The sequence below is a fragment of the Passer montanus genome, unplaced genomic scaffold (assembly GCF_014805655.1).
Source record: "Passer montanus isolate IOZ18808 unplaced genomic scaffold, ASM1480565v1 scaffold10, whole genome shotgun sequence".
Classification (NCBI taxonomy): domain Eukaryota; kingdom Metazoa; phylum Chordata; class Aves; order Passeriformes; family Passeridae; genus Passer; species Passer montanus.
Genome location: NW_024356505.1, coordinates 20,734,822 through 20,758,674, shown reverse-complemented (window position 1 = coordinate 20,758,674; position 23,853 = coordinate 20,734,822). Strand labels below are relative to the sequence as shown.

The 23,853-nt window shown below is 39.1% G+C and overlaps 1 protein-coding gene across 2 annotated transcripts in view; it reads right to left on the bottom strand.

Moving 5' to 3' along the window:
- The window catches only part of CALCR (calcitonin receptor), a 166,299-nt gene that overhangs the window by 53,396 nt on the left and 89,050 nt on the right, over positions 1-23,853 (bottom strand). For both annotated transcript variants that reach the window (XM_039707364.1, XM_039707371.1), the window contains exons 2-4: positions 18,399-18,486; positions 8,707-8,860; positions 5,405-5,515 (exon numbers count right to left, since the gene is read on the bottom strand). In XM_039707364.1, the coding sequence (XP_039563298.1) occupies positions 5,405-5,515; positions 8,707-8,860; positions 18,399-18,486 (353 nt within the window). The remainder of the gene's footprint in view (positions 1-5,404; positions 5,516-8,706; positions 8,861-18,398; positions 18,487-23,853) is intronic.

Here is a 23,853-nt window from a genome sequence, read left to right as displayed (position 1 = left end):
TGAAAGTATGGGCTTTGAGATTATTAAAATACTGTGTAAACACTAATTTTTAGGCTCTGTCTGCACCTTATGAGCTAGGATGGGACACTGCTTAGGCATTGCATTATTCAAAGTGGAAGAACAGTGACATCACATTGTACTGATCTCACCTGATTGTAGGAACCTTGAAGTTACATATTTCATAGGCAGCTGTGCAGAATCTTTGCAGTTAACTGAGAGAGACAGACACTTCAAGAACTGTCTGGGAAAAATGGATGCAAGCAATCTCATCCACAAAGGAAGTTTTGTGGGAGCAGTGAAGTGTCTTGAAAGATTAACCAGTAGCAATTATTTGCATGGGTATTGCTTGTGCCACAAATAGTGTTTTATGAATCATATGCTGATTAAAAAACCCTAAGTCATCTATATGTAACAAATATCTTAATATCTCTGGAATAACATGATAGCACTATCAATCAGGCTTTTCACAATTAGACCAGAGCTATAGCTAGCAGATGTTAAAGGAGCCAACATCAGTTTTTTGTTTATTGCTCATTTATAAGATGGAAGGAGAAAGAAGTTCTCCCCTGTTGCAGTCATGCTCAGCACATACCAGACACTCAATTCTTTGCTATTGTTTGGATAGACCTGTGCAGTGCTTACTTTTGCAGATGAAGGAATAGTTGATGTTGCACATCTGATTTACTCACATATTCGGTAAAATGTTCTGGAAGAAACTTTTTCAAAAATGAAAAAAATAATCTCATATAATGCAATGGAGATCCTAGAAAACTTCAATTCCAGTGTCCTAGTAAATGAAGGATTATCACTGTCTTCAGAATGTCTTAGACAACAGAGCTAGAATCTGTATAAGAGTGATATTGGGCAGTATGGGGATAGGAATTGATTTGTAAGACACAGATGTCAAACTTGGTAAGGAGGAGGACAGAAATACAGAGAAGGTTAAGGAGAAAAGAAGCAGCTGGACAAAGAGTTCAGATTTGTCTTTTCCTAATTGTCTAAAGTATATCCTTCAAGATCAGAAAATAGGACAAGCAGAAATCCAGAACTATCTATATTAGTTAAAAGCAGTCAAAATTTAGATTTTGTGGCAGCAAAAGAAGTCTTCTCACAGTGTCACAGCAGGAAGGAAAGGCATGTTCTTCAGTTGTAAGAGGCAACAGCACATTAATCATAATCTGATTAATAATAATCTAATTACTTATGGATTTGCTTCCAAATTGCACTTCTAGAAGCTCTTCTCCTGGAACTACATGAAGAGTTATGAGTAATAGTTTTCAAAATGGAACCAAAGACAGAAACCCAAAAAAGCAGAGAACTTAAGGGAGTTTTGCTAAATGCACCTTTGGTTCACAAAGTGGGGTGGATGCTGCCCTTAAACACTGCTTTCTGCCAAAAAGTAAAGAGAGTGAAACTGAGATGAAAAGGGGTGTCAGCCACAAAAAAAACTTCCACATTTGGCTCTCTTGCTATATGACTGCACCAAAATTATCCTGACTAAATGCACTGTACAGGGACATTGAGGTGGGCAATGTAGGACTCCCATGCCACAAACCTAACAGCCCACAGGTGGCACAGGGCAAGGCTCAGCTCTTCCTGTTGCCCTTGGCAAACCTGCCTTGCTAAAGGCCATTATATCCACAATGTTCTTTCTTATTTTTTTTTTTCATTAGTAAGAATATTGCCAGCATGAATTTCATACTGAATTCCTCAAAAACTAAACTCCTACCAATTTCAGTGTGATCTGGAACCATTTGAGAGGGATTATACGAAAGATTAACCTGTCTAAAATATGAATATAAAATACAATTTGAGAGAATGGCATGTTGCCTGAATAGGAGCATATAAAATAGCCCCGCTCAGAGCTTCACAGCCAGAAAAGGATGAGACAATGAATTTCCTGCTGTCACTGGCATAAAGCAGTAGGTCTTGTTATGTTTTCCAGACAAATTGATTTGTTTTTATGCATTATCACATTGTGCATGATGTGCACTGCGAGAAAGAGATTGTTTCTTTCAGAACACAGATTCCTGTCTAGTAAGAACTGATCTAAGTTCAGTGAAATAGGTGGGACTACACTTGGTAGCTAACTGTGAAGTTGTCAGACAGAAAATGAACTGAGCACTGAGCATGTTCTCCTTCACTTTGTTTGTGTTCTTTTCTTCAGAATACAATTTCACCTTTTTTACTTTCTGACATACTCCATCAATTTCTTCTTGGCATCGGTGCTGAATGTTGTTGGGAATCAGATACAGAGGGCTGGTATTTGGCACCCACAGATATAGATGGGAGCAGGATTCGATCCTATGCTGACAATATTGTTTCACTTTTCCAATTATAAATGATGTGTCAAAGCAAAAAATACAGAGGAAAGACATTATTTTATTCCAGGTTTCAAAGCTATACATGGCATCTTAGTGAAGTGACATAGCCATCAATTAGCTGATACGCGTGGTTTTGCAGATCATGGTGCAGCCCAAAACAACACCGCATGAAATACTTATTTCAGAAATCCATGGGGTTACTTCCATATATGCCACATACTGAGGCATTTGGATATCAGAGACTCGATGGGGAGGAAATTTGACAGTCACTACAGTTTTCATCATGGAAAATTGCTATTTTTTAGGATGAAGTTTCTGTTTTTCAGCAGAAAAGTGGAATGTATTTTGTTTAACATGAATAAGGTACCAAAGGAAATAATGACTTGTGATACAAAACCTGATAGACTTCTCAGGACAGTTCAGTCTGTGCTTTTGGCCACCTGGTAGTGGCAGCCACTTTCATTAGCAGCTGACAGACTTGTAGACATCCCCCCTTATTTCTTGTCTCCCTCCTACTTTATTAAGTCTCTGTGTGACAACCAGCCACCTGTAAAGCAAGGCTGACTACCCACTGGTTTGATGCCACATCTGTAACACATGCTGGGTTACTCAGCAGCTATTCTAGGAAAGCAGCTCTGGCTCAACCACGAGATGCTGAGCTGCTGCCAAAACTGGGAAACAGGGTTGACTGACCAGGATGCAGGCAAAGAGGTTGACAGAGGCGCTGACGAGGAGAAGAGAAATGTGTCAAAGAAAAATTCTGGGTCCAGAAGACCACAGGTATTGCTCCTATAGAGGACAGCAGAGAGAACACTAGGAAATTAATTACTGGAGGAGACTTTTCTTCCTATGGCTGTGTACAGAGAACAGGAATACTAAAAAAAATTCCCAAATTTCAACTTTTAAATCTTGCCAGAAAGAGGAACTGCAGTATGACACTGTAGGCCAGACTTCATGACAAGCATTTGTACATTAAGGAGTGATTTGCAATCACTGTACAAGCCACAGGCCTTGCTGTTAAGGAACATTAGTAAGTGGAGTGAGATGCTTCTCCATGGATGGCTTCAAGTGTTTCTTTAAAGAGTGCTGTTGTAGCAGAGCAATTACTTCAGAACAAGTCACTGGAGACAGGCAAGAGGAAAAGCTGAGAATAGTTGGTTGGGGAGCAAGTAGGAGAGTGGCTCTGAAATCACCCCCATGTATGAAGGATGAGGACCTTCAGTCATTTCTGTGATCACAAGGCTGCCCATCACCCACCTTTGCAGGTACAAGCTGAGCATTGCATGGAGTATACATAAATTAAGACTGTTAGTGCCATATATTTTTTTCTTAGTTGAAAACCATGGAAGCAGGGAAAGGAAAAGACTTGTAGTAAATCTTCCTAGTCATAAGGAGGGCTGTTGCTGTGTGGGAAGGATATAATGAGTAAAATGGGGTCTGAAGAAGAAGGTACAGACCACATCTCAGAGGCAGTTTTAATATGCATGCAGGAAAAATCTTGTGCAACCTCAGGATTCGGAGTCTCAGGCTCGTTCCTGAATTTGGGCACTTCTGTGTGGGAACTGAACCAAGTTTGTCCAATTCTTCTAAAATGCTCTTTTGGACTCTTTTGTGCAAATAGCCTACTGGTCCACAGAGATGGAGACCTGAGTGAAAGGCAGCCCTGCAGTTGAGGGTCTCAGCTTCTCAGTCTGTTGTCCCCAGGCGCTCCAATGAAGAGCCATGAGCGTGACCCTGCTCCAAGGCTCCTTCTTGAAAACTATGACACTGTACAGAAAAGAGATCAAGTCTTGTGAAGAAAGGGCACAAAAGACAAGACCTTATGATTTGGTGCCCATTGTCTGTCTCAGGGGTCTAACTTGCTGTAAAGATGTATTGGGTTGGTCTCAGGGTGTTTCCACAGGAAGAGAATAGTGACCTTTTAGTTTCAACTCACTTTCCAAGCACAGGATTCCTGAGCAAACAGATTTCCTTCAATCCATCCTGTCCGATGCCTACTTCCATTAGAAAGAGGAACATTCCTTCACAAGAGATTGAATGGAGGTCAGACTAGGTCTGATGTTGGAAATTTGCAACTTGCTGAATTCTTTAATTATGGACAGCTTGATTTATGAAGAACAGAAATAACAATCAATCTGGCTGGTATTGTAAATGAGATTCAGCAAAATGTGTACGGGGTTTGATTCAACCTGGAAACTCCTCAGTTTCTAAATAAGCAATAAGCTCAAAAAATCAACAGTTTTAGCTAATGGTGCTGGATAATTAACTCACAGCTATGCAATAGTTTGCTTCCTTTATTTCCAGTTGGGCACATGCATTTGGGTTAAGCTTGCTGAAAATTTTCAGATTTATGCACCCTCTCTCCCAAATGTTTAATTTCTTAGATTTTAACTGCAAGTGGGGCATTGTGACTATGTTGAATTTAGCACACTGTGCCATCAAGCACCACCTAGAAGCAACGTGTTCTGAGCAAGGAACACACAATTGTGTCTCTCTTCAAACAGTACTTTTTGCAGAGTTAAACTTGTGTCTAATATTTCCTCATATCTATTTAGAAATACTTGCATTGATTTTTCATTTTTTCTTTTAAAGATTCTTCATTTACTTGTCTCAGTCAACTTCTAGTATTTGCATGAATGATTCAGCTAAGGACTGAAACTCAGAGAATGAAAGAACATTTTTTCTGCTTATCTTCTGTCATAAAATTATATTTTCCAATAAAAACTGAACAAAGAACAAACTGATACATATTTCAAGCACATAAGCATCTTCTCTTCATTATAAAAAACTTAGAATGAGGTGCTTGATGTTGTAATTCAGAAGCTGACGTTTTCATAAACCAGGTTCTATAAATCCATTGGTTACATTTACATAAATATAAATAAATATAACATATTTTAAAAATTAAAATATGCTAATTACAGAAACCAAAAGCTTGATGTGTTTTAGTTTCAACCAAATTTTCTGAGATTTCACAGAGCTGCAAAAATGCTCCTGGATTGAGCACATCCACTCAATGGCACAAATGTTCTGAAGACATCCTTTAGAGATAGATAAAATGGTAAAAAGAAATACTCTACCAGTTGGATCGAAGTCTGGAAAATAATCAGGACAATTCTGAGCAGTGAGCCTTCCAGCAGGTGTGTCATCCCAGCACAACCAGCCATCCCATGTTCGGTTGCAGAACAGACCTGGACATTTAAGAAGATTGTAAGAGTTAATTCCACAAAAGGTGTTAATTCCCTCCTGAACCATTATATTCTAGCCTCTCGAGGATTATTGCTGCCTGCAGGCAATCAAGTTTTCTTTTTGTAATATATTTTTTTATTATTGTAACACTCAGAGTGGCATTCAGGAACTAGAAGGTACTTGCTTTTATTGACCTGATGTTAGTGGTGTTCATTTTACCAGAAATTTACATTTTAAAGCATGTTGAACTGAACTTTGAATGTAGGGTCCAATCCTACAAATTTCTCTTCTTGATTCTCTTTCTGTCAGCTCTAAGTATGTACACTAGAGGTATGTACACTGGTACACAAAGACTTGTGAGACATACACTTTTTGTTTCACTTTTTGCTGCTCAGCAGGTCTGAAAATCAGTTTGAAATGTAAAGATAGGAAACATTTGTGGAGACATCCCAGCTAAGTCAACATTATCAGAGACAGGTCCCTGTCAGGCTGCTGCCTTGTTCAACACCAGAGGTTGGTGATGTAACTACAAACCCAGTGAAGCAGGTGCAAGACTGACCCGCAGCAGGCAGACTCTGCCTGTTGATGTTCTCTTGGTAGGCATGTTGTGATCCTGTCCTTGTCATGCCCCTTCTGGGAAGGGTGGTGCTGTTGAGGCTGTGGGATGTTCCCAGCCCCCAAACAGCAGCAAAGCTGGGAAGCAGAACACAGGTCATTGCTGACCCCCACTACAGAGATTGTACATGCCATGGTCCTCAGAAATTGTTCTCTAAGCCTGCTTCCTGCAATGTGTACCATGACTCATTGTGGATTTATACAAGAAACATATTAAACCCCCCTTACCTTTCCTGGTTATTTTCCATTCAAAACCAGTTTGTGTTGGGGAAAAGGTATTTGCCACCAAGATCATCAGGTTAAAGTGAAACAGAATGAGAAGATACATTTTAGCTTTTTTTCACTCTGGGCATGAGGAAGTATTAAAATGAATGTTGGCTAATAACCACTGCAAGCTCTTAACATATGGGTAGTTAGTCACTTCTAGAGCTTTTCAAACTATCCACAGATAAACTTTCTAATTGAAGCAAGAAAGCTGTAAAAAAAATCTGAATTGCTCCAACTTGCACCCATAACTGTTTGTAAATCAAGTAGTTGTTGATTAAAAATAAAAACCATAAGATTTAAAACCTACTTTTTCCAGATTAGATCTTCAGAAAAAAAAAATTTATCTACATTTTTTCTTCATTAGCTAAGATTTTATGCACATATATTTTTCAGTTAAGTTAAATGTGCTAATGTTACTTGTTCACTTAATTAACCAATCATCGTGTCAGCAGTTTGTTATCATTCCTTCAGGCATTGTCATGTTCTTCTAGATCTTTGAAATGCATCTGAAAAACTTTTAGGAACATTTTTGTAATATCAAAGAAGAAGAAGAGTAGAAAGTGATTGCAATTTGAGCTTGTTTTTGAAAAGTAGTGCCAAATGGAGTTGGAGGGAATATGTAGTTTTAAAACTTTAAATCCTTTGCCTGGCTTGATAAAGAAAAATAATCACATAGGTCAATCTATGCATCATGGGCTAATCTTCCAAGGTAATTATCAGGATATATACATATATATATATATATGCTCACATTTATCTTTATCTATCTCTGTATACATATACATATATATGCACACACTGCTGTTCTGGAGGGGTGGTCATGTGTTTCCATATGCTTGAGCTCCTCGTTTTATTATGTCTTCAGCTCAGAACACAACTTCAGTTTAGCTGGCACCATTCTGTAGTCACCCATTATCCTCACTCTGAGTTATAAATTACTTAAGTGCATGTTGCCATGAACCAGCAGCCCTCAATGGCATCACTTAAATTTAGCTGCCAGCTGAAGAATGCAATGCAGGCTGTCCTCCTGCAATAGCATTGCCCTTGAGAACTCTACTAGGAATTCATGTCTTAATACCTAAGGATTCCCAGCTCGTGATGGAAAAATCAACCCTTTGCAACTTATCATACAAGGAAAGTGCAAAAGAAAGGTCAATCCAGTGATCACTGTCAATGGATGCAAAAATCTGGTGTTTATAGAGGTAGAGACTAAAAGAGTAATCTAACAAGAAACAGTAAGTTACTTCCCCTGCAAGTCCAGCAACTAAAAGGCTTATTTATGACTGAAACGTCATTCCTTGTATCCAACAATCCTGTTTAACTGCTTGTGGGTATTATTCACCTGAATTAAAACCTATTTTAAGCAGTGGGAATCTCTATATTCATTCCCAAATATTTCTGCATCAATACCTGATTATCTATCTTAATATTTAACTCTTGTTTGAGTCTTACAGATCCCTGTAAAAATTTTAAGATAAGAGCAGTAGAAATGTCTTTATTCTTGTATTACAAAAAATCCCACATTATCTGCAACACCACTATTAGGTTAGGTGTTTTTGTTAATTGTTTAAAATATATTTTCCCTTTAAACTATGTCCTCATTATCTGTTGTTTGCTTGCAAATGTCTCACAGTTCCTGTGATATTTTTTTCTCTAGCTCCTCATATCTTCATTCATATCTTGTGTGAGAAAAAATGACCAAAACTCTCAGTCCCAAACAGAAATGTTGCATTAAATGGAATTGCAGCACCACTATTATATGTCATTTCCCTTTTTATTATCTTCACCTATGCCTTGTATTCAATAAAGATGTCTTACAAACCTCTTTTATAAGTCTCGGTGTTTTATAAACCTCTTTTTCCTTTTGTTGCTGCCAAATATAGAATATGTGGAACTTGTGCTGGTACAGAGCACAATACCCAGCAGTCAATACACACATGGCAAAAAATTGAAACACTGAATGGAGCAAACAGAAAAACATTTATATTTAGGATTCACAATCAGGTGTGACCTTGCTGAGAAGTTCAGGAAAATGTTATTCCACAAACAAGAACAAGAGAGATTCAAGCAGCAAAGTACTGAGCCAGAAATGTAGGTGACAGAGGAAGGAAGAGCTGTTATTCCCTGAGCTCCTTCCAGACTTTTTCCTTTCTTTGCACTTAGCAGGATGCTAAGTGTGAATTTGATTACTGCTTGTGAAAGGAAACTGCACCCTGAGGAAGACTATGGGTTAGTATAGAGAAGAAAATATTTCTTTATAGTTATATAACCACACTGAGCAAAATACAGATTCTTAAAAAACCCTTTTTACCTTTTTTCTTGTATGGAGGAGCTCTGTTCATCCTCTCATAACATTTGAACTGCGAATCTATTATCTTCTGCCGTATGACTGAATTTTCAGTTACTACAGGCTCTAATGTAGGATCAGTATAATTTACAGTAGAAGAAAGACTTGGAACAATTCTCTGTATGGAAAGGAAAAGCTGTTAGTACAACTGGATAAACAAAGGGGATTGAATTTTAAACAAGTGAGGACCAGAAATTTCTTTTACTCATTCCTGAAAGGCCTTTTATTTGCATATATGTTTATCATTATGATGGGCCTTGTACTACTTACAAAGTAAATGCTGATTTTTATTAGTTTACCTCATGAACACATAATATTTTAACCAAGCCATTTTTCTTGGTGAAGAGAGGGTCATTAAATACTTGATAAAGTCATCAAAATATTTTAATTTAATTTAGTGTCTTCAAGAAAATTTTCTATTAAACCCATGTATTTCTGTTCACTTGTGCTTATTTAACTCTAGACAGTGCAGACAAAATACCTCAGTGCCACAACCTTTGCTTTGAGCTTCTGCAACAGTTAAGGTCAAAGAAGGTAGAGTTTAAACCATGATACCTTAGCTCCTAGTTCAGTACCCAAGCAGACTCCCTAAATTTGATAGCCTAAATAGCAAGGTCCTCTTTGATATATTGGCATCTTCTGAATGATCCCACTCTGAACTGCTTGCCTGTTAAAGGAAAGGATCACTGCCTTTGGAAGGCAAAGATCTCAACTAGAGAGGTCAGTTATATTCTTTTGCCTACCATCCACCCATCCATCCATCCATCCATCCATCCATCCATCCATCCATCCATCCATCCATCCATCCATCCCTCCTTCCCTCCCCGCCTTGTGCAGCCATGGTCTGTGAATGGAAATGAAAGTGTGGAGCTTTAGTTTCTTCTGTTCTGCCTCAATCCTGTATCATGACTCTTCTTTGCTTGAAGGTGATAGTAAAAGATGAGTTCCTCTGCTTCCCCACTCATAAACAACATCGTTGTAGCACTTTCCTAGCATGACCCTCTGTTTTCCCCTGTACTAAATGGTACTAAAGCCATCACAAACACATCCAGATTAATTTGCAGGCTGCTTCAAAATCTAGGACTCTTGTAAACACACAAACTTGACCTTTTTAACAGCAAATGCTAATACAGAGATCTTTAGGCATGCATTTTTTAGTTGTTTGAACTTAAAACATGACAGGTTTGAAAGTTCAAATATCGGCTTACTCCTTACATTTTGCTGTCCCTTTCTTATGTCACATCACAGGCAGTTGTATTCCATCAATACATTACTTTTCCTCCCCATTTGCATGCTAAATCACCCTTGTAAATACACAGCAAAACCAAAGCGTGTTTGACTTCATTGAAAAAAAGCCGTTACTTTTATCCTGAGCTTCTGTATCATACCATGTCAGTTTAATCTTTTTATACTCTTATATCAAATCAATTATGTTTTTATAGTCTCATCTCATCTTATCTCATCTCAATCGCATCTCATTCACCATCTCTTTTGACACAGAAGTTTTCAACTGTATACACCTGCTAGCTGGAGGACATGGAGGCAGTTAATCTTGTTGTACTTAAGTAGGTGCTTGAAATAAAAGTAGGAGGAATAAGAATGAAAATATTTTCTGGCAGAGATAATGCTATATAAATTTTAGATGCATGTATACATCACCCTCTCCCCCTCCCTTCAAGATATATTTGGACAATGAAGCCATTTGAAACATTTCATCTGGCCATCCAAGTGAAAAACTAAGTATCTAGAAAGTCAGAACAGGAAATACGGAAGCAAAGACAAACATCACAGATCCCTTAGCTTTAAAAAGACTAAGGGGAGCAGCTGGAGTCCCCAAGAATAGTTTAAAAAACAGCCAAGCAAAATCCTAAATCCAGCACAGGAAAGTGGAGATGAGGTTCTTCAGACAACCTCAGCTTTGTCTTAGCCCTTCGTGTCTATGTCCATGACACAGGCACTGGTGCTTCTCTGAAGTGATTAGTAGGTGTTGCATGCTATTTTTTCCCATTCTTATTTTGAATAATACCACAGTTCCAAACTGTTTGTACTCAAGACAGAAATAACAGTTTCATCACAGGATGCCAGGAGGACTTCTGTGTCAATGCCTTCTTCTTGATAATTTCTCTGCAATTCTGGGCCAGTTTGTGAACACATACATGTGTGGGATGATGATTTTGAGGGGTGAAACACAATTTGGACACTAAAATAGCAGTATTCTTATAGATGGTTTTGTTACTTGCAGTGTTTAATTCCTGAAGAAGTTGGCTCTTGTTGGGTAAAGTTTAATGAGAATATTCTGACACTTGGAAGTAGAGAGTACGTGTGATGATGGATAGATTAAATGTCTTGCATTGTGTACAAAATTATGTAAGAGTGCTCAGCCATGCAAGCAGGAGGCTAATTCTACTGCCCCTGCACAAGGCAATCGTGGAGCAGCTGAAATTGCCAGCAAAATTTCTACTGCCCACATTTAGGCCAGAAGTTTCTCAGACAGATAAAAATATGGATGAGCTTTGTCACTAAAACTCATCAGTGGAAATCACTAATGGCCTCCGGTAAAATGAAAGCAAGTTTGGATAAGAGTTGGAATAATAACACTAGATTTATAGTTGTCTCAAATTTGTTTTTTCTTTTTTCTTTTCCTTTCTACTAAACACAATTACTCAGATTTCCAAAGGTAATTCCCCAAAAATATTTCCTGGCACTTTTTATGTAATTGAATAGTTTGTGTGTGAAATCAAATTAGGGGGTTATACATAGGTATGTCACTGGGATTATTCATCTGTGATATGCCCTTTAAATCTACTCTTTCCTTTGATTGCTATTCCTCATTTTTGTTTACCTAGATTTGAAAAGCTGGCCTTGGAAGCTTGAACACAATTTTCTTCTCCATTTAAATCAGATTACCACTTCAGCAGATTAATGAAATATAAATTTTGTGGCTTGCTGGAGGTGGAGAAGTCATATCCCTGTTTCAAATACTGGGGTTTTTACCATACAAAAGAGAATCCCCATGTCTACCACCCAGAATTTAAAGCCTGATCCCCCAAAGTCAGTCCAGTGGGCTGATGATCCAGCCTTTATGTACCTGCCTTCAGTCAGATAAGAGTTTTGATGCAGTTTGTGATGCCAGATGTTATCACTTGTTTTAGTCTCCCTCACTCTATACTGTAGCAGTCAGAAAAAGACAAATGGGGCAGGAAGACATCTCTGGGTCATTATTCTCTTTTCAGAAGTAGCAGGAGCTTGGGTATAGCTACATGGGAGAGAAAGTTTAGTCTGTATTGTGTTAATGGGAGAGGTTGGGAATGTTCCATGAATATCTGTGTATCAGTGTTTGTATAAATTCTCATGGAATTAATAATTTCGACTCACTTCTTCTACTATGTTTTGATTGTTATGTCAATGTATTTTAGAAATTAAGACTTAAAAGACACATTTGTACCACAAAAAAGCCAAAGTCAATTAATCTTCACTTCAACTACCTACAAATATTGAATCTATAAAATATGGAACAAATTTTAAATGTTCATTGTTCATTAATGCACATTAAAAAGCCTTCCCATCCATTCACCAGATACTTCAGATGGAAATATAGATGCTGTTTATACAATAAAGGAATGCCTCATTAATTTAAAAACATTCTTTATTAAGGAGAAATAAATAATTCACAATAATCAATGTGATCATTGCTTAAAAATGCACTGAATTCTTCAGAAGAAAACAGTTTGATGTCCCATGCAGCAGTTTAGCAGCCGTACATATGATGTCACTCCTAAAAGTCCAAGTAAATGACGTCATACATACGACCACCAAGCCACCACGTGACAAATGACTGACATAAGAAAGTGAATTATCATTACAAAGAGAAATAACAAGCTGCTGGGAATGCTGCAGTCCACTTTATACCTGGAATAAATAAAGGATTCTGAGAAAGCAATTTGGCTTCATTATTAAACTATACAGTGCCCTGGTTTCTGTAAGAGAAACTGCTGTTAACCTGTGCCAGGCTGTGCCCATTTCTGCAAGGGAGAATCCATATAAAGTAAGCATAAAAGTCTTTCACTTTTTCTTCCCCACAAAATACTGGACATGATGAACAAGCATCCCCAAATATTTTTCTTCTGCCATCAAGGAGCTTGCAGGACACTAACACTAACTGTACATGACATTTAGGAAAAGAAGGCATTTGTAGCTGTCTTCCCCCCCCCCCCCCCCACTAAACATAGTAATTTAGCAACAATTATTGGTGAGCTCAGACTAGCAGAAATTCTGGATGCTCTAACTGTTTTTTATTGATTTCAACAGATCAAATGTTCACTTAGTATAATTCTTTTAAAACTGCTGTGTGCAGTCATCTCTTTGTCAATCACTAAACTACTGTTCTTCAATACATCACATTTTAGGGCAGAAGCACAGCATGACTTAGATGAGTTGCAGAGCCCCTCTCATACTTTGATTATGTTTGAACTACTTTTCACAACTGCTAGTGTTGGGACAGATAAGAAAACAACTCTGATACCTTAAGAAGGTCATTAGCATACGATATTCAGTAAACATAATCATTTCTATCCATCAGAAGTGTGCTAGGAAGCAGCAGGCAATTTCTTTGGGGAAATACTACAACATGGCATGTTTTACTTAATCACTGAATGTTAGAATTTTCCCATACTCTACCACTGTTGGAGCAGGATGGTAATTATCTCAGTGAGATCCCATATGACTAACATGGCAGATTTTGGCAGCTGTTTAAACAAGCATGAGCTTATCAGGTGCTGTAGATGAAGACAAGGCTGTTATAATGAAAAGCAACTCACAGATCTTACAGTTCTTTTACAATTCTACAAGATTTGCTTACAGAAGAAGCTTTACTTCCATTTTAGCCTGATAAAAACTGTGGGCTAATCCAAAATACTTCATGGATATTTTCTTGCTGCCCTGATTATCCTCTTGTGAAAGGCCTCTTTACTGCAATCAGCTGCATAGCAACAGCCTTGTTTTAAAAAAAAAAAGCAAAGATGTAGTCAAAACGTCCTGATCATCCCTGAAACTGGGTGAATAGAACAGAATACAACATTCTTATTTCTTGGGAAATGATGAGCAGCTTGACTCCCAAATTCTCAGACTAATTCTTACCACCTTAGAATATCAGCAGTTTGCTTTCCAGAGCTTCCCTTGTGTAAGAACAGGTTCAAAACTTCTGAGTGCACATACTTACAGCATGAAGCAACCCATAAATAGTTACTCAGGGAGGTGTGCATGCAGAACAGCAGCTTCCAAAGGCATGGCCTAAGGTGATGAGACCCAGGAGGATCTCACCATCCAAGACTGGGGAAGACCCTGGGCTGCCAGAGGTGGAGATGGCAAGAAGGCTCAGAAGAAGTGAGGCAAAGGAGGCTGCGACAGATCTTCAGCAGCTCTTCTGGCCCATGGGAGATCTGCTCTGGACCAGATGCTGGAAAAGATGTCTAAGCAGGAAAAGGCTTGTTCTCACAGTACCTGCACAGGCATGGGTTTCAGAGATGCACATTGAGAGCTACTTAGCTCAGCAGGAGCAGGAGCCCAGTGGAGTTTGTGGCCACACCACTCCACCAGTGTGCAGTGCCCTCCCAGCTGTGAGGATCAAACAGGTACACCATGGGCAGCTCCCACATCATGGTGACAAGTGCTTGACTAATGGTTCTGGAGGCTTGAACCTACCCTACCACAGCTGTGTTCCAAAATACACCAGTGTATGCAATTAGCGAATAATTACATTTAGGTTTTCATATAATTAATTCTCAGTGTTTTGTGTGAACAGGAATGATTAAGTCTTTTAGGTGTTGGAAAGAAGTACCAGACTCTGAGTATCTTTGTGACTAGGGCTTGGTAACAATTTAACAGATTTGGACTCAGTGAACGTGCACAATTTTTTTTTATTATTATTTTTTTTTTTGCTTCAAATGAATTTATTTTAAAATACAATATTGGTCTAGTGGGCCTAATTGAAAATAGTGTGGCCTTCAGCTGCAGCATCTATTTAGTCCTTACTATGCATGTTGTGGTTGGCTCAGGACACAAAATTGGAATATGTGTACACTTCATCAATCCTTATTTCCAGGGCCATTTGTAGGCACAGTTCTTACTTGAGAAAATAAAGTAGATAATAGAGGTCTCTTCCGTCAATGTCCTGAAAAATTGATCAGTCACGCAGGAAAGAGACCCAAACCTTCTACTTTTTCCTCATTCTCAGAAGTTTGATGCTGCTGGGCACACTGTGGTGATGCTCCATCTTTTTTGTGAAGAGAAATGTGCACTGAGGACATGAACTAATTGCTCCAGCATACCAGGGCTCACGTACTTTAGGAAACAAATCTCAGTCACATTCTGTGGCTCTCAATAATTGCAAAAAACTAGAGACCATCGGTCTAAAGTGAACTATGACATAATGAAGAATTACATTTTCTAGTGGAAATCGCTTTTTATATTAGAGGACTATATGGTGATGTATTATCCTGCATCCAAAAGCAAGGGAATCCATCAAAGAGGAAGCCAATAGGGAGTTGCTTGTATTTCTAAATAAGGTTTTGGAACAACTGACGCTTCAGGTTTTTTGGTTTTTTTTTTGTAAAGACGGGTTATTATGGATCTGTACATGGAAGTGTTATCAATTTTATGTAAAAAAATACATGCATAAAAGAGATGGTTTCTATCAGAAGGTATCAAAAGCCCTTGGTGATGAGTCTAAAGGAGGTGGTGGGAAGGAAGTGTCTGTGCACACCAAGTAACTAACTTTTTGTCTGTGACAAGAAATTGAAGGAGAAATATAAGAAGAATCTGAGGAAGGCTTCTGCAAAGCACTAACTCTATATAGAGTGTGTGCTCCAGCTCTGAGATTGTGTTAGGGAATCACAGCTACACTAAGAAAAGAGATTTCAGGTAAGGGTCTCCCCTACTCAATAGGGGTGACCACCACAGGGGAACCACTAGCACCTACAGTGGACCAAAGAGCACAAACAGAGAGCCTGGAGCCCAGAGGAGAAAACAAGGACCCCAGGGCTGTGGGCTGTGTTGCTTTGCAACAGCTCACAGTGACCAACTGGGAGTGCAGGTCACAAATGACAGGATGACAGAAGACCACAAAAGTCATCAAAGAAAAGAGATCTAGAGGGTGTCTTGTGGGGTGGGTAGAGGAGAGGGATGGGAGATCACTCAGGTCTGTGTTGCAAATCACCTTAATTTCTGTATTTTCCTCAGCCTCAAATAGTGGCTGACATGTCTCACAGATCTTGGAACAACGGAGTGATTTGAAGAACCAACAGAGTGGGAACAGCCTTTTTGAAAGAGAGACACCCTTTACCCATTACAAACCATAAATAAAACACAACAAATTAATGGCTTCTACCATCTGCAGATGGGGAAGTTTTTGGAAAAATGACTGAGGCAAAATATTTTTCATATTTAATCTCACTGCAGGATTCTGGATAAGTTTCATGATGGAAAGAGCTTGTTTGTGGTCTACTTCTGTGACTGTGGCTTCTTCTCTACCAAAAGGGAAATTAACCTAAGAGATGTCAAAGTAGAGCACAGTATGCCCACTGCAGTGGGGAAAGAAAGCACATCGAGATTGGAAGAGTGAAAATTATCCATTGAGGTCAGAATATGAAGTGCTCTTTGGTGCAAAGATATTTAAAATGAATGTAGATGTGGATCTCACTGAAGAGTTTTTAAAAGAAATTTTCCCCCTGGAGTGCTGCAGGAATGAGCACAGATCTAACATTGCACACATGCTCTCATGGGTGAGAGATTTAAAATATCTGGGGACAACAGGGCAAGCATCAGTCCTCCAGGGCTGACCTACAAACCCATGCTGTAGGTCAAAGCACCTCAAGTGCTCAGAAGTGCTGTTGACAATTTTAGTTATCTGAATATTTACAGTCCTGTCACTTGACTGGGAGCAAAATAAGCTGGATCTATTTCTTCATTTGGCATTGGCTTTTTATAGGAAGTATTGCTGTTCTCTGTCAAGACCCCTATCAAGCTATGCAGATCAGATGAGATTCAAACCAGAAGAAGGCTGGTCTCTCTCAGGCGCTTTGTTGCAGACATTTCTGACCATGGGTGATTTCATAGCCAATGCAGTCACATGTACCCTTGGAAGATAGGTAGAACAGCCAACCTAAATGGTCACAAACACCAAAATACTCTAGTATACCTCAGGGTAGAAGACTGCTCTTATGAATGGAAATGATTCCTCAAATCATTAACTAATTATGGAAAAATTCTTTTGGGACCAAGTTAGCAGAAATGTATTAACTCTCTTCAATTATTTCTCCATCTCTTCAGCTCTTCTTTGATAGAGGGTTCTAATCCTGAACCATGAATTCAATATTTTACTGAAGTAATGCGTTCTTTGCAGTTCTCCTGGATTGTCCATGATCTCATCTAATTGTTTTCTTTTTACCTCCCTCTATCCATCATTCTCTTAGTGTTCTCTACTTTCCTTTCCTTTTTTATCTATATGAATTTAAGTGGCAAACAGCATTGTGGACAAACTCTGCTAGGCTGAGAGGAGAGGTACAAACCAATAAGTAAACCAGGTAGAGCAGTTGCTTATGGTCTCCAACATATTTTCTACAGCATGTGAGTTTCTTTTGCTTCTACAAAGGGATTTGATGAGGAGATGCACAGAGGTATTTCACATTCAGATGTTAAAGAAGAAGACGAGAACCAGAGGGGCAGGAGGAGCTAACCAACAAAACAGAGGAAGGAGAAAGAAGAAGGAGAAGAAGAAGAAGAAGAAGAAGAAGGAGAAGAAGAAGAAGAAGAAGAAGAAGAAGAAGAAGAAGAAGAAGAAGAAGAAGAAGAAGAAGAAGACGAAGAAAGCTTTCTTCAGGAGCACAGGGCTAGAGTTAGATGGGGAATAAGGTGGCAGACATCATGCAAATCACTCGTACCACACCAGGGTAGTGAGGTGCTTGCTCCCAGTAGCATCACTCAGACATATGCTCATTCTGTAACTTATGTTCTGGGCAGTATTCTCAATTCTGACTGCCTGTAATATCTATGATTTTATGATGATCAATAATAATTTGAGGTTTCATAAGTAGAGTTCAACAAAAGGATTCAATTTATGTGAGAGGTATTTAACCAAGCAGAAATTAATTTACTACATGTTTAGAACCACAATTACTCAACCATGTTGCCTACATTAAAATAAATGTAATGTTGATATAAAACAGTTGAAAATAACATTTGAAGTAATAAATAGACTTATAAGATTATTTTTCATTTTGGTTGCTTTTCTAGTAGCAGATCAACTATAAACAGTGAAAATCTGTCCCTATTTAAGTCAGTTTATGTCACAAAACAACACTAAAGGCAGTTTTCAAACACACATGTTCCCATTATATGCTGTAGCATGTAAAACGCAGAAATAAAAATTCATATGCATAACCCTCTTCAGAATTGCAGTTCTGTCTCACCAAGAAACAATGTTTTCAAGTTCAAACTTTTATTAGGTAATCTTATTAAACTTCTTTTGAAATTTGTTAATAAGGAAACTCTTCCTTCACCTGTGGAGTATAACAAGTATAACTTGGTACTCGTTTTTCTCAACATCACCACAAGTTTAAACACAGCGGGTGTCATGAGCAGTGCAGTTTTCTTGTACTTACAGTTAGAAGGATGATGAGTAAGAAGCAACTCTGGGTTGTTTTTCTCATTGTGGAGTCTTCTTGGAGAGACACGTTGCAGATGACCTTTCTGGGAATTAAACAACAGAAATAAAAGCATTATCGGACTTTTCCTTTTACAATAAATTCCTTGTCTTTGTGTATGCATGAGCACATTTTTAGACAGTCTAGACTCTGTGTGTGTGGTTATTTGAGCACCCCCAGTCTTACATGTGCTCAAGTTTGATCTACTTGGAGGTTGGTACACTTTAAATTTAGTCTCCTCTGTGAATCCCTGGTGGTGAGTACAGATAGTGTGGGGTACAGCTCCATGTTACTGGGTCACCAGCAGCAGATCTGTGTTAAACCCTGTGTCTTTGCCAGCTGAGGCTAACTTGGTTGTCCTTTTTCAGCTGCTTCTGACATAATATAGAGCTGCAGACCAATGAACAATCTGACTTGGCAAAACCCAGAAAGATACAGTGTGCAAATAAATGTAATAGCAGCTCAAAAGACATATTTGTGGAGCTAGGGAAAGCCAGGGTTTGAGTAATCTCTAGCCAAATGAACAAGCCCATGTGGCAGGAAAAGAGAAGCTGGGCACAACAGGCTGGGATTACACGCTCCATAACGCAGCTGGGTGGCTGGGCTGTGGATAGACAGACACACAGCAGGGTAAGGCTCAGGCCAGCGAGCATGAGTGCTTCAGCACAAAGTACTGGGGAGGCAGAGCATGGACACGACTCCACAGGTTTGAAGGGAACTGGATCAGCAACTTTTTGGTTTTCTGGGTTTTTCCTACTTCAACACTTCTCCCGCCTCTCTAGAAAAAATATCCATGGGCCACCGAGTATAATCTTATTGCTTCACAGTTGTGGGAGTTCAAGAAAGCAAAGCTCTTTGCATTAACACATCATTTTAAGTTTTGCAAAAATGTAAGTTCTGTATTAAATGAGAAATGCAGACTTTGTCACTGCACATTGTGCCTTCTGATGTCTCACAGACCACTCATGGTGTATGTGCTGAGCAACACAGGCCATGTGGCTGTGAACACCTTCAGTCACAGTAACACAGTGAGCACTCACACACCTTCATTTTTCAGACAGCTTAAAAACTAGGAGTTAGGTGTTTTCTACCTGGACAAACAATCCTCTGAACACCCTACACATTTGAAGCCCATTAATTTAATGAGAAAAAGGCACAGGGACTTGGATGCTTTGTCTAGTTGACATGGAGTGAATAATACAATGACTTGTGTAACATTCGTTTCAGCAACAGCATTGTGACAGCTATTCTCATTTTTAAATGATCTGGAAGAACACCCCTTTTTAGAGGGGAAATGAAATATTGTTCTCATCTGGGTCAGAAATATGTAATGTCAAACTGTAATAAAGGTGTGGCATTTCCACTTCAATGTAGCACATGTGATCCAGTCATGTGTCCAGCAGATGTTGCAGTCATGTGTCACTGAGATTACATAAAATATAAAGTGATGGCAAAGACGGCTCAGAGGATTTGTCTCTAATAAAAAGTAGTCTTATTACTGTCTGAATCTTCCCAGAACCATTCTGCTGTGTCAGAAGTAATGCAAAATACAAATGATACAGAAATAACATGTAGATACAATGTGGGCCACAAACTTGTATTTGATTAATTCATGGTAGACAACTCAATTGAAGCAAAAACTGGACATCTAGATCAGAGAAAAATGCCTGGAATTGTCTGCATATTTTCCAGGCTCTTCCCTGCAGTCTGCATTGGCTCAAACTGACAATAAGAATATATGAAGAACATATAAACAATGACTCTTGGACATCTGTACAGTGAGTACAAGCCTGAGTATGTTGTTCATCCAGTTACACACTGTACTGTAAAGTGTTCTGCAGCATGGTGTAAAGCCAGTCTAGTGGGTGCCTCTGTTCTTGTTAGCATCATCACTTCTGCTGCATCTGTAGGGATTTAGTATCAAGTAGGCAAAAGGAGCACTTTATCTTACAAACTGTCAATAGCTTTAAAATACACAACAGTTCCTACCAAGGGCACAGAGATTAACACGATACTGTGAACTAGAAAGCATAAACAAGATGAAAATCAGCTGAATTTACCTCCTGTATGTCTACTTTTCCTGCACTTTGTGCCAAGAGTGCCTGCAGCACCAGTCTGGGTTACAGCTGTAGATGCAGGTAAATCTTATCGTCATGAGATTTTCTGAACATTTGTTATGGTATATTGAAAGAGCTATTTAAAATATTTCTTGCTCCTGTCTCTCCTAATTAAAAAAAAAATCTGCAAAATATTTAATACATTATTTTCCCTTGTGTTAATTAAATGACTGCACCATATAATAGTACATATGAGTAAATGAGTAAGAGCTATTTCCCATGCTGAATCTTAGCTAGTCTATTTATTTATAGTCATTTTTTATTTTAGCCAGCTTGAACCACAGGAATGGCTGACATGCCAGATAAAATCCAGCACGTTTTTTCTTTTTCACAGAAATATTTTCCACTGGCAAAAATTTAAAGAATAGTTGAACAAGGATATTTTAACTATCAAACTATAAAGCCCTTGACTAAGAAGAATTTTTTTGTACTTTTAACTATAAGACTGGCCCATAACACTACAGCACACTTAGGCTGGCATCATTGACATGGGCTCAATTGATCAATTGAAATTGGCTGAATTGATCATTGGCTGATCTCATTGAAATTAAAAGGTACATGCAAATACAAAATACTGGTAAATGGGCAGGGCAGAAACAACAGGGAGGCAGAAAGATTCACACAAGGGGAACCCCAGGAGATGGACCCTGTCAGCCTCCAGACAGAGGAAGAAACCAACACCTCCATGGCTCTGACCCCATCTCCAGTGATCCAGGTTCAGGTATGACATGCCAGACAGGCTGGGATGTGCAAAGCAGTATGCTCAAGTGCCTGCTGTTTTTGGTCTTTTGTGTTAGAAGGATCAACTTTTTTCACATGGACACTACAGCCCATGGGCAGCCTGCTTGCAGCTGAAGGATGGCTGGGCAGCTCTGAAGCTGTGCTGTCAGGAACAGAGGGAGGAAGCAGAAATGAGTCTGTTCCCCAGTGTGTGCTCACACCACGACTCAAGCACACGTGGGCAGTACCCACAGGAGGTTCTCCATGCCTTCTCCTGGCTGCTCAGGACCACCTGACTTGTGCTAACTCCACAGCCACCCTATAGGACCACACTATGAAGAGATCAGAAAATTAGTTTTCAGCTGCACAATTTTAAAATCTGACGTATCTTTAGATAAAGAAATGGTTTTAAAAATGGTTTTCAAAATAGGAATTTGAGGAGTGGCTAAGTACAGAACTGCAGTACAAAAATCTCTTTTTCAGTGCGTTTATTATACTCAGAATTTTTGAAATGTCTCTTGCAACCTCCCTACTAGGCTGCAAGTTTCTTTGGGAGCTTCTTTTCCACTCCATGCAGCTTTCTCTGGGTAACTAGCTGGGTAAACACCTCAAACCACAAGGTCTTTATGTTTTCTTATTTAGATAAGGCTTGCAGACTCTCCTGGGGAGTGCCTTGCTACTCATCACAGAAGGCACCAACCTGCTCTGCCTGCATTGACACTGGACTGGGAAACACTGGGCACACACCACTGAGCAAGGCACAGGCAAGCCAGCAGATCCTGCTGCTGAGCGTTTAAGGATTTTGCGTCCAGGGAGGAAGTTTCAGGTGGGTGTGTGTAGCTGAACATGCAGACAGTTTTGAGGAAGGTATTAAAATTATCCCCTCACTCCCAGTGGGACATTTTATCCCTGGGTTCCTAATTTAGGCTACTGCTTTGGGGCAGGAGTGAGCCGTACATCACCCTTCTACAATTCCAGGTCTTGTGCAAACTTGAACTGTAGTTATAACCCCACCAGGAGAAGAAATGCCAGGTGTTTAATCCCCATGCCTGAGATGGGAGTAGAGGCAGTCCCTCCTATTTCCCCAGAATATTCTCTAGCCATTAGCCCACAATAGTCTTGAAATGGTTTAAGTGGAACCAGGATCTCCTGCTACTTCCAACAGAAATCGTGATTGCTGCTCAGTTATTTCTCATATGCCAAAAACTGGTGACCTCCCAGGCAGAGAGACAGGTCTTCTTACATCCTCTAGTCAAGTGTCCAGGGAGTTGAGGCAAGGCAGGAGATGTATCTACTGTCTTCTACTCCTGCACTCCCTGTGGCCTTTTCTTTGTACAGTACCACAATGTTTTGTCTAACCTTCCTTTTCATACAGGAATCCCCTGAGAAATAAAAATTCCACATTCTCAGTTTCTGGTGTCAGGCACATAAAGATATTGCAACATTAAAACCGCAGGTATCTAGGGCACTTGCAGCTTATCTAATTCATTTTGGGAGTCTTGGAAACCCAAATGCTCAGTTGTGTGATGACTACTCAGTTATTGTGACAGATCACAGTTTCCATTAGCTCGCCTGGTGGAGATTGTGAACTGCATCTTGATGTGTGCTGTGTTAACAAACTGAAACTATCAGCCATGGCAAATAGGCAATTTCAGATTTACACAGAGGAAATGACCAAATAATTCTGCTTTATTGATTCATTTGGATTGCATGGGAGTTGCAACCCTTGGTACTTCATTTTTCTATTTAAAACCAGTCAACAAAAAGGGGTTGTTTTAACTTAGGTTTCCCTTTAACCAAATCCTTTCCAATAAACCAGATGAAAATAGGAAGAAAGTAGCTACAGACTTGTCTGTGTCTATTTTTAAGGTGATTACAAAGTTTTGAGCCCCCACATTACATATCTGAGCAGCCGATGTGATCATACACACCAGTGAGGAAACTGAAGATGGAAGGGAAGAAGTTTATTGCATTGTTGTATTACCCAGTGTAAGAAGTTCTTAGACTGGGTAATACAACAGAGGCAGATATACTTTGAAAAAACAGCAACAAAAAAGACAATACATACACTTTGAATAGGAATTATTTTTCTAGGACTTTAAAAATATACAAGCCTAATTATCCAAAATATTTTCAGGAAAGAGTGAACATTTTATGAAACAAAAGGTAGTAAAGCATCAAAGGAATTAGAGGAGCTGATTCCTTCCACCTGCCAGGGCATAACTTAGGAGGGGTGTGCTGAGGTATCTGGCTGAGCTCTGATACAAATCTCATTTGTATTACATGTAGAAAGGGTGGGTGTAGCACTTCTGCATCCTCTAATGACTGTAAATTAAGGGTGATACCTACTGCTTGTTAGTAGCCAAAAAAACCACACGAGCCAAAACTCCCCTACTTCTTCAGAGCTTAGGAAGCCATTGCTAATGACCCTTTTGGCTGTAGGACAAGGGATTTTATGAGGTTGCAAATAAAAGCAAAGAAAATTTCAGGAAGAGACTAGCAAAGTATATCAGCAGATTTGTTGGCAGAAAAAGCTTGGAATACTTACACAAACCAGACTCTGTAATTAGTTTCTA